Raw genomic sequence first — 12,220 nt, forward strand, 5'->3', positions numbered from 1 at the left:
CCTAAACAGACAATTTTTTACTCTCACGTTTTATGTCGACACACGTGGTATGCCAACTTAAGCGGTCACTGTTTTGGTAATAATGAGAATGTGGTGGACCAGGACTTGATGAATTGGTCCACATTGTCGACATAAACCGAACTTCAATGTGCTTTGTAGCATTTATAATGTAAATTCTGGTTTTATTTTGAATAAGCTTAATTTATGAACCCCTGAAAGGTGATTGGTTATGAACAGATGTCATCATTTCTGCATGTTCTTTTTCTCAGCCAACCGCATCCTCAGGGCGACCTGCTTCTCTCGCGGCCGTGTTGTGTATGTCAGGCCCACCTGGTTTGGACTCGACCACGGTTTGGTGAACTTAACGACAAACTTCGCACAGAGAGCTACGTCAGCGCACTGCGGAGTGTAAGAATTAAACTGGACTGATCATGTCAGCTACAACTGCTTTGACTGCTGTGCTGCTTGCAGGTTCTGAAGGAGGACAGTGTTTGTCTCGGAGTGAGTGACTCAAGTCTTCTTCCCGTGTTTGCACATGTGCTCGGAGCCAAGAAGGTACACTGGTGTGATCGTGTTTGCCTTCACTTTTACACATTCAGCTCATTATCAACCCTTGATTGACACGCTCTCCTCTTTTTGGTTCAAATTGTCTCAGGTCTTCAGTTTGGAAAACTCCAGGATGTCCAAACAGGTTATTGAGCAGGTAAACACCGCATACTGGGGGCAACAATTATTTGAGCCCATGTTCATGTTGTACAAACCCCGTTTCCATATGACTTGGGAAATTGTGTTAGATGTAAATATAAACGGAATACAATGATTTGCAAATCCTTTTCAACCCATATTCAATTGAATGCACTACAAAGACAAGAAATTTGATGTTCAAACTCATAAACTTTATTTTTTTTTTGCAAATAATAATTAACGTAGAATTTCATGGCTGCAACACGTGCCAAAGTAGTTGGGAAAGGGCATGTTCACCACTGTGTTACATCACCTTTTCTTTTAGCAACACTCAATAAACGATTGGTAACTGATGAAACTAATTGTTGAAGCTTTGAAAGTGGAATTCTTTCCCATTCTTGTTTTATGTAGAGCTTCAGTCGTTCAACAGTCCGGGGTCTCCGCTGTTGTATTTTACGCTTCATAATGCGCCACTCATTTTCGATGGGAGACAGGTCTGGACTGCAGGCGGGCCAGGAAAGTACCTGCACTCTTTTTTTACGAAGCCACTCTGTTGTAACATGTGCTGAATGTGGCTTGGCATTGTCTTGCTGAAATAAGCAGGGGCGTCCATGAAGAAGACGGTGCTTAAATGGCAGCATATGTTGTTCCAAAACCTGTATGTACCTTTCAGCATTAATGGTGCCTTCACAGATGTGTAAGTTACCCATGCCTTGGGCACTAATGCACCCCCATACCATCACAGATGCTGGCTTTTGAACTTTGCGTCGATAACAGTCTGGATGGTTCGCTTCCCCTTTGTTCTGAATGACACGATGTCGAATATTTCCAAAAACAATTTTAAATGTGGACTCGTCAAACCACAGAACACTTTTCCACTTTGCATCAGTCCATCTTAGATGATCTCGGGCCCAGAGAAGCCGGCGGCGTTTCTGGATGTTGTTGATAAATGGCTTTCGCTTTGCATAGTAGAGCTTTAACTTGCACTTACAGATGTAGCGACGAACTGTATTTAGTAACAGTGGTTTTCTGAAGTGTTCCTGAGCCCATTTGGTGATATCCTTTAGAGATTGATGTCGGTTTTTGAGGGATCGAAGGTCACGGTCATTCAATGTTGGTTTCCGGCCATGCCGCTTACGTGGAGTGATTTCTCCAGATTCTCTGAACCTTTTGATGATATTATGGACCGTAGATGTTTAAATCCCTAAATTTCTTGTAATTGCACTTTGAGAAACGTTGTTCTTAAACTGTTAGATTATTTGCTCACGCAGTTGTGGACAAAGGGGTGTACCTCGCCCCATCCTTTCTTGTGAAAGACTGAGCATTTTTTGGGAAGCTGTTTTTATACCCAATCATGGCACCCACCTGTTCCCAATTAGCCTGCCCACCTGTGGGCATACTTGCCAACCTTGAGACCTCCGATTTCGGGAGGTGGGGGGTGGGGCAGGGGGCGTGGTTGGGGCGGTGGGCGTGGTTAAGAGGGGGGAGTATATTTACAGCTAGAATTCACCAAGTCAAGTATTTCATATATATGTGTATATATATATATATATATATATATATATATATATATATATATATATATAAAAGAAATACTTGAATTTCAGTGTTCGTTTATTTACACGTATACACACACATAACACTCATCTACTCATTGTTGAGTTAAGGATTGAATTGTCCATCCTTGTTCTATTCTCTGTCACTATTTTTCTAACCACGCTGAACACCCTCTCTGATAATGCATTGCTGTGTGGCACGCACAAAAGTGCTTTCATCAAATGCACTAGAGTCTGGAATGTTCCATCTCTCCCTAGCATGGCCCAAAACCGGTCAGTTTTTGCTTCCTGACGAAGATCTTCACTGCCAAGCACTTGGTAGTCCACTACTTCTTCCCGGAGGCTATCCAAGTCCAATCGCAGCTGCGGCTTGGAACTTACAAGCGTATTTCTTCATCTTACTCGTCGTCGGTGTCGCCACGGCTGTATCTTCCTCGTTCTTCTGCTTCGTCTCCTTGTTGTGTGCGCAGTTGTGCACTGCACTCTCTAAAAGCCGCAGATGTTATTGTCACATATGCATGTACAGTAGATAGCAGTATTGTCCTCTTTAAGAGTGTCACAACATTGCTGTTTACGGCAGACGGACTGCTTTACGGTAGACGAAAACGTGACTGCTGTTGTTGTGTGTTGTTACCGCGCTGGGAGGACGTTAATGAAACTGCCCAACAATAAACCCACATAAGAAACCAAGAACTCGCCCTCGATCATTCTACAGTTATAACGTGATTGGGTAGGCACGCTGTTTATATTGTGGGAAAGCGGACGTGAAAACAGGCTGTCCTCACTCAGGTCCGCATGGAGCTAGAGGGGGCGTGGCCTCCAGCTCTGCCTGATTTTCGGGAGAAAATTTGTCCCGGGAGGTTTTCGGGAGAGGCGCTGAATTTCGGGAGTCTCCCGGAAAATCCGGGAGGGTTGGCAAGTATGCCTGTGGGATGTTCAAAATAAGTGTTTGATGAGCATTCCTTAACTTTATCTGTATTTATTGCCACCTTTCCCAACTTCTTTGTCACGTGTTGCTGGCATCAAATTCTAAAGTTAATGATTATTTGCAACAAAAAAAAAGTTTATCAGTTTGAACATCAAATATGTTGTCTTTGTAGCATATTCAGCTGAATATGGGTTGAAAATGATTTGCAAATCATTGTATTCTGTTTATATTTACATCTAACACAATTTCCCAACTCATATGGAAACGGGGTTTGTACATTTAAACCCTTATAATTTTTGGCAGGTTCACTTAACAGAAAAAAAACATTAAGTAAAATGTACAATACAGGCCAAAAGTTTGGACAAACCTTCTCATTCAATGGGTTTTCTTTATTTTCATGACTATTTACATTGTAGATTGTCACTGAAGGCATTAAAACTATGAATGAACACGTGGAGTTTTGTACTTAACGAAAAAAGGTGAAATAACTGAAAACATGTTTTATATTCTAGTTTCTTCAAAATAGCCACCCTTTGCTCTGATTACTGCTTTGCACACTCTTGGCAGTCTCTCGATGAGCTTCAAGCACACCTGTGAAGTGAAAACCATTTCAGGTGACTACCTCTTGGAGCTCATTGAGAGAATGCCAAGAGTGTGCAAAGCAGTAATTAGAGCAAAGGGTGTCCATTTTGAAGAAACGAGTATATAAAACATGTTTTCAGTTATTTCCCCTTTTTTGTTACGTACTTAACTCCACGTGTTCATTCATAGTTTTGATGCCTTCAGTGACAATCTACAATATAAATAGTCATGAAAATAAAGAAAATGCATTGAATGAGAAGGTGTGTCCAAACTTGTGGCCTGTACTGTGTATTATACTGAATTTGTATACCTGCTAGCATGATAACATTAGCATGCAAACAGTAGACATGCTTCAAATACCAAAATGTATGATTCTGAGGTGTGTAAATGCAAAATTTGTTAGAAATGCTTGCATGCTAACAGTTATGAAGTGTCAACTACCAAAATATATTATTCTGAGGTGTATACCTGTAAAATGAGCTAGAAATGCTATCATGCTAATGTAACAGTGAAGAGGTCCGACATGACAATGACCCAAATCATTCAACCAAGGCATCTAAGGAGTTGTTCGAAGGAAAACACGCTAGGATTTTAGAGTGGCTTTGCTAGTCGTCATAATTTGAATACCAAAGAAAATCTTTGAAGGGAGCTAAAATTTCGAAGTCCCAGCAACAAACTCCAAATATCTGTAAAATAGGAGTGGGCCAAAATCCTCCTGAGATGTCTTCTGACTGCTGTGATTTGGTCACCAAATCACATTTTTTTCTTAGGAATAAAATACAAATGTAATCTTTTTGTTTGTATTCTGTTCCAAAATGGGCTGTTGATATTAGGGTGGTCTCTACTATTCAACAATTTGATTTGGAGTAGTATAATTTCACTATCAACCTCGCACATTAACCACCCATCCTTCCGACCAACATACTTCAAAATACTAACCTTATGACAGACATACTTTTGAAGAGAAGTGTTTTTGGCGACACCTTGCCAGAATAATTCACGAAGATAAGCTCTTGACACAGTAATTTAACCGATGGGAACACATTTGTTACTGGATACTTTCTAATACACTTCTGCCTTGAAGACTTTGTATGTGTAAGTAATATGCAACTATAATTATTTGATACTTGTTTATATTGACAAATGTGCTGTGTTAAACTGCAGTATTGTTCAATTAAGGACACTTATTATGTATGTCTAGCTTGTGTGCTATTGTGTGCCAGCTCCTAGTAGCCTAGCATGTTTATCTTTTTTTAAGGTTTTAAGGGTTGGTTGAAAATTTTTTTGAACATGTATACAGTATCAATATGATCATATATTTCACATATTATCTTTACAACATGTCCAAAAAGGAGTAAGGAAGAAGCAAGCTTATCTAATCCCCCTTTGTCGCTACTTGATCAGCATCGAAAGACACAATTGGTCCACACGTGTGCGAACACATCACTTCCGTAAACTTGTTTTATGACAGTTATTTTTGTTCACGCCGTCAATGTTACCATGGTTTTGTATTTTGTAATCTTTTTTTGAATAACAATATTATATAAAAGATTACATACAAAACAAAACACACGTTGCTTAAGAATACAGTATTTGTTATGAAACCGTACAGAAACAAACGATGTGCTCAGCAGCCTTAAATGGGAAATAAATCAATCTATTTTTTTAACTACTTTATTTAAATACATTTAAAATAGAAGTTCAAGTATATCAAACAAACCTTTAACGATGGTAGTCAGTGCTAGTGCGTCATTAATTGCAATGACAGAAGTTTGAAAGTTGTTGAAAATGTGGCGATAATACTCCGTTTTGTTTTGTTTTTCAATCTACCCCTTGCTCATTTTCTGTCCAGCTTTGCACAAGTAAACACGCTGTTGGACTGCTAGTATTGAAAATTATAGAGGTATAACCGAAATTGATATCGTATTGGGACACCCCAAACAGGTAAATTGAATTTGAGACCTCTGCTCTAGATATTCAAGTGTGATTGTCCTCTCAATCTAAGGACCTTACTAAACTATCCAATATTTGCAGTGTTTAGCCTTTTTGAGCTGGAAAGCGTCACAAATGAGATGGCGTTATTTATGGGGATCACCATTAGCTGTGCTTTTTGATAGCATTCATACAACAACATTTTTGATGGTCGACTATGGGTAAAATCTAAGAAATCAAAGTTGACAATGAAAATCTTTAGTGAAAGCCCTAATTAATATTTTTGTCAGGGTTTAAACTTACAAACACTTATTTCCAATTCTATAAAATCTGAAAACATGATAACGGTATTACTTTAAGCACATGGAATCAAGACCTTTGACGTTGAAGTATTTCAAATAGATTTTTGGACAGAATTTTGGTTGATGTTACTTGTCATTGAATCTGCAGGTGCTGGAATCCAATTCATTGAGAGGAGGAGTTGAGCTGCTGGAGATCAGACCTGAGCAGCTGAGCAGTAACGATTTAGGAGGAGAACAGGTACCTTTCATCCAATCATTCTTTGTCACTGAAAAGTTAGTTTCAGTCATTTAGTAATGCACAATTTAGGATCTCTTTATTGATGCAGTGGTTAGCTAGGGTGTAAAAGCTTCTTCAAAGTTAGGCAGTTTTACCATTGCTTAAGCCTAAAAACATTGTAAAATGTGTAAATAAATTAAAAACAATTTACTGTAGAGAGCCAATTTAGAAATTTCATTTTCGGGACCCCCATAATAAAAAACATTTCACCGAATCGGATGCGCTTGCAAAATTTGGGGAGCTTTCATTTATGTTAAAGGCCTCAAAAAGGCGTTTAAAGGGAGAAAATATTAATAATAATAATAAACATTGCAATTTTAATAGGGTCCTTGCTGTGCTGTGGATTGCACATGCGGTGTAAAATTATGGAGGAGTCTTTCGCCTTCCACTCAGTACCTATTGTAATAGTGGGGTGTCAAACTCTTTTCATTGACGGCCCCATAGGAGTTATGGCTGCCCTCAGATGTTTGCAACTGTGAATAATGTATGAATAAAAATGCATAAGGATTTGCATCATGATATTACACAATTACTTGTCACGTTTCCTCATGGGGTGGTCAGCATGACTTCCTGAATGCGGAGACAGATGACGATGTACAAGTAAGAATTATAGTTAATTCCTAAAAAACACAGAGAGTGCAGCAAAAAGGTGCACATGAAGCATCAATCCATCCATCCATCCATCCATCTTCTTCCACTTATCCGAGGTCGGGTCGCGGGGGCAGCAGCCTAAGCAGGGAAGCACAGACTTCCTTCTCCCCAGCCACTTCGTCCAGCTCCTCCCGGGGGATCCCGAGGCGTTCCCAGGCCAGCCGGGAGACATAGTCTTCCCAACGTGTCCTGGGTCTTCCTCGTGGCCTCCTACCGGTCGGACATGCCCTAAACACCTCCCTAGGGAGGCGCTCGGGTGGCATCCTGACCAGATGCCCGAACCACCTCATCTGGCTCCTCTCGATGTGGAGGAGCAGCGGCTTTACTTTGAGCTCCCCCCGGATGACAGAGCTTCTCACCCTATCTCGAAGGGAGAGCCCCGCCACCCGGCGGAGGAAACTCATTTCGGCCGCTTGTACCCGTGATCTTGTCCTTTCGGTCATAACCCAAAGCTCATGACCATAGGTGAGGATGGGAACGTAGATCGACCAGTAAATTGAGAGCTATGCCTTCCGGCTCAGCTCCTTCTTCACCACAACGGATCGATACAGCGTCCGCATTACTGAAGACGCCGCACCGATCCGCCTGTCGATCTCACGATCCACTCTTCCCTCACTCGTGAACAAGACTCCGAGGTACTTGAACTCCTCCACTTGGGGCAAGATCTCCTCCCCAACCCGGAGATGGCACTCCACCCTTTTCCGGGCGAGAACCATGGACTCGGACTTGGAGGTGCTGATTCTCATCCCAGTCACTTCACACTCAGCTGCGAACCGATCCAGTGAGAGCTGAAGATTCTGGCCAGATGAAGCCATCAGGACCACATCATCTGCAAAAAGCAGAGACCTAATCCTGCAGCCACCAAACCGGATCCCCTCAACGCCTTGACTGCGCCTAGAAATTCTGTCCATAAAAGTTATGAACAGAATCGGTGACAAAGGGCAGCCTTGGCGTAGTCCAACCCTCACCGGAAACGTGTCCGACTTACTGCCGGCAATGGAACCAAGCTCTGACACTGATCATACAGGGAGCGGACCGCCACAATCAGACAGTCCAAAACCCCATACTCTCTGAGCACTCCCCACAGGACTTCCCGAGGGACACGGTCGAATGCCTTCTCCAAGTCTACAAAGCACATGTAGACTGGTTGGGCAAACTCCCATGCACCCTCAAGGACCCTGCAGAGAGTATAGAGCTGGTCCACAGTTCCACGACCAGGACGAAAACCACACTGTTCCTCCTGAATCCGAGGTTCGACTATCCGGCGTAGCCTCCTCTCCAGTACACCTGAATAGACCTTACCGGGAAGGCTGAGGAGTGTGATCCCACGATAGTTAGAACACACCCTCCGGTTCCCCTTTTTAAAGAGAGGAACCACCACCCCGGTCTGCCAATCCAGAGGTACTGCCCCCTATGTCCACGCGATGCTGCAGAGTCTTGTCAACCAAGACAGCCCTACAGCATCCAGAGCCTTAAGGAACTCCGGGCGGAGCTTTTTAACTACCTCAGCAACCTCAGCCCCAGAAATAGAAGAGCCCACCACAGATTCCCCAGGCACTGCTTCCTCATAGGAAGACGTGCTGGTGGGATTGAGGAGGCCTTCGAAGTATTCCCTCCACCGATCCACAACTTCCGCAGTCGAGGTCAGCAGAACACCATCCGCACCATACACGGTGTTGGTAGTGCACTGCTTCCCCTTCCTGAGGCGGCGGATGGTGGTCCAGAATCGCTTCAAAGCCGTCCGGAAGTCGTTTTCCATGGCTTCCCCGAACTCCTCCCATGTCCGAGTTTTTGCCTCCGCGGCCGCTGAAGCCACACACCGCTTGGCCTGTCGGTACCTGTCCGCTGCCTCAGGAGTCCCATGAGCCAAAAGAACCCGATAGGACTCCTTCTTCAGCTTGACGGCATCCCTCACCGCCGGTGTCCACCAATGGGTTCTAGGATTACCGCCACGACAGGCACCAACTGCCTTGCGGCTACAGCTCCAATCAGCCGCCTCGACAATAGAGGTGCGGAACATGGTCCACTCGGACTCAATGTCCAGCACCTCCCTCGTGACATGTTCAAAGTTCTTCCGGAGGTGGGAATTGAAACTCTCTCTGACAGGAGACTCTGCCAGACGTTCCCAGCAAACCCTCACAATGCGTTTGGGCCTGCCAGGTCTGTCCGGCATCGCAGCCAACTCACCACCAGGTGGTGATCGGTAGAAAGCTCCGCCCCTCTCTTCACCCGAGTGTCCAAAACATGAGGCCGCAAATCCGATGACACAACTACATCATAGAACTGCGGCCTTATGCTTGAACATGGTGTTCGTTATGGACAATCCGTGACGGGCACAAAAGTCCAATAACAAAACACCACATGGGTTCAGATCCGGGCGGCCATTCTTCCCAATCACGCCTCTCCAGGTTTCACTGTCGTTGCCAATATGAGCGTTGAAGTCCCCCAGTAGAACAAGGGAATCACCCGGGGAAGCACTCTCAAGTACTCCCTCGAGTGAATCCAAAAAGGGTGGGTACTCTGAGCTGCTGTTTGGCGCGTAAGCGCAAACAACAGTCAGGACCCGTCCCCCCACCCGAAGGCGGAGGGAAGCTACCCTCTCGTCCACCGGGTTGAACTCCAACTTGCAGGCTCTGAGCCGGGGGGCAACAAGAATTGCCACCTCAGCCCGTCGCCTCTCACTGCTGGCAACGCCAGAGTGGAAGAGAGTCCAGCCCCTCTCGAGAGAACTGGTTCCAGAGCCCTTGCTGTGCGTCGAGGTGAGTCCGACTATATCCAACCGGAACTTCTCTACCTCGCGCACTAGCTCAGGCTCCTTCCCCCCCAGCGAGGTGACGTTCCACGTCCCAAGAGCTAGCTTCTGTAGCCGAGGATCGGACTGCCAAGTGCTCTGCCTTCGGCTGCCGCCCAGCTCACATTGCACCCGACCTCTATGGCCCCTGCTATTGAAGCATATAATATCATAATGGCCTTTGCAAGGCATGGCATGGCATGAGCAAAGCCCATGTGAAACAAACATTGACACCAACATGAACCAAGAAACAGTGAACAATTACCAATTCAACCCTGACTAAACAGTGAGGCTGTCTTATAAAGCCATCTGATTAGTGATCAGTGGCAGGTGAGTGTCCTTAACACTATTTAGAGGCAGGTGTGCCTCATCAGCGCTCCTCACAACAAGTGACAACAACAGGAGGAAAGGAGCATTGGAAACAAAAATAAACACTAAACACAGTAAAAAAACCACAAACAAATTCAAGCTGTCAGTAGCAATCTTGACATTACTGATGCATTTCTTTTTTTTCTTTTTTTTTTGCTTGCATTTAAAAAAATCTGCATATTCTATGGTTAAAAAAAAAAGGCAACTCAGTTGCCAGAATCTAACTGTAAAATGTACAAAGGTTTTTTAATTTCTGTAAGATGAGATACAAGCTCAGCAAAAAGAATAGACGGTAGGCAGGAAGTCGAGAGGCATTTATTGTCAACAAAAGTCAAATGTCAAGACATGTAAAATCAATCACACACTTCCGGCTTCAAAATAAAAGCACTGTGCGTCACATATGGTCCAACTACACGAACCAAAATGAAAAATGGCTTACATTACAATCATGCTTTGATTGTCAAAGATGTTTTGTAATGTAAACTGTGATATTTCTACCTAAGTAAATGCGAGCACATCGGTTGAGGAATATCCCGGCAGGCTGAAATATTGCGTATATTCTTTTATAACATGTTCTGGTTGATAGTCCTCAAATACAGAATGTTTAGCAAGCTGTATATTACAAGTTATAAATAAATAGATAAGGAAAAAACATTGTCATGCACTGATATGAATGCCAATAACTTGTACAACACTTTATGTACAGAATATCAGAAGCATGTATTCAGGTAGAAATATCAAAGATTACATTGCCAAACATCTTTAACAATCAAATCATGATTGTAACTAACCACATGTTGTGTTATTAATGCGCAAAACTGGTGTCTAAACAGCGGAAGTGTTGCTCCTCTTCTCAGAATGCAAGTGCTCCTACAGCAAGAATACAAATTCTGTCGGAGGTAAAACAACGCACTGCAGGTCTTTTTTTTTTGTCATTAAAAGTGTGTTTGTCTATTTGGTTTGGTGTTAAGCTGTTTAACAAGACATGATGTTTAATAAACATGTCATTAAAGCAATCAAATTGTACAGTCATAACTTTGAAAACTTGAAAATTATCTGTCTATGGTACACTTATTAATGATGAAAAATGTTATCTATCTGTGATTAATCACGATTACTTTCGTGTTAACTATGAACAAAATGCCATTCTCACGCCTAAATATTAGATATTATATTAAATATAATATCAAAAGTATAATGTATGCAATATGTGTAGTAAGTATACTGTATATGTGTATATGTATATGATATGATTTGTGTAAGTATAATGTATATAATATAATGTGCATTTGTATAATGTATATAATATGATGTGTATAAATGTTGCTATAAAGTGTATAATGTATATGCCGGTAATGTAGGCCCCCAGGCACACCAGAGCTACTTGACTGCCAAATTCTGCAAAACACAAACATCTGTTTAATACCAGTAGTTGAGTTTTCAATACATCAATTTGTTCTCATGCAGATTTCAGTGCTTATGGGAGAACCGTACTTCAGCACCAGCATTCTACCTTGGCACGCGCTGTTTTTCTGGTACTGTCGAACCACCCTGGCTGCCTTCTTGCGGCCTGACGCCACCATCCTGCCCTGCTCTGCCACTTTGCACATAGTGGCTGTGGAGTTCCAGGTAGGAAACATGGCACAATTATACATGGGTGATAACAGTAAACACTTTGATGAGTATTGTAAATGTGAAAATAAAGTACAAACCCCGTTTCCATATGAGTTGGGAAATTGTGTTGGATGTAAATATAAACGGAATACAATGATTTGCAAATCGTTTTCAATCCATATTCTGTTGAATATGCTACAAAGTCAACATATTTGATGTTCAAACTGATAAACTTGTTTTTTTTGCAAATAATCATTAACTTTAGAATTTGATGCCAGCAACACGTGACAAAGAAGTTGGGAAAGGTGGCAATAAATACTGATAAAGTTGAGGAATGTTCATCAAACACTTATTTGGAACATCCCACGGTGTGCAGGCTAATTGGGAACAGGTGGGTGCCATGATTGGGTATAAAAACAGCTTCCCAGAAAATACTCAGTCTTTTACAAGAAAGGATGCGGCCAGGTACACCCCTTTGTCCACAACTGCGTGAGAAAATAGTCAAACAGTTTAAGAACAACGTTTCTCAAAGTG

At 42.7% G+C, this 12,220-nt stretch overlaps 1 protein-coding gene across 2 annotated transcripts in view; it reads left to right on the forward strand.

Moving 5' to 3' along the window:
- Positions 1-12,220, forward strand: part of prmt7 (protein arginine methyltransferase 7) — a 46,800-nt gene that overhangs the window by 20,843 nt on the left and 13,737 nt on the right. For both annotated transcript variants that reach the window (XM_061927939.1, XM_061927940.1), the window contains exons 9-13: positions 270-408; positions 472-555; positions 656-703; positions 6,133-6,222; positions 11,540-11,701. In XM_061927939.1, coding sequence (XP_061783923.1) covers positions 270-408; positions 472-555; positions 656-703; positions 6,133-6,222; positions 11,540-11,701 — 523 coding nt within the window. The remainder of the gene's footprint in view (positions 1-269; positions 409-471; positions 556-655; positions 704-6,132; positions 6,223-11,539; positions 11,702-12,220) is intronic.

The sequence above is a fragment of the Nerophis lumbriciformis genome, linkage group LG35 (assembly GCF_033978685.3).
Source record: "Nerophis lumbriciformis linkage group LG35, RoL_Nlum_v2.1, whole genome shotgun sequence".
In the NCBI taxonomy this organism is placed as follows: domain Eukaryota; kingdom Metazoa; phylum Chordata; class Actinopteri; order Syngnathiformes; family Syngnathidae; genus Nerophis; species Nerophis lumbriciformis.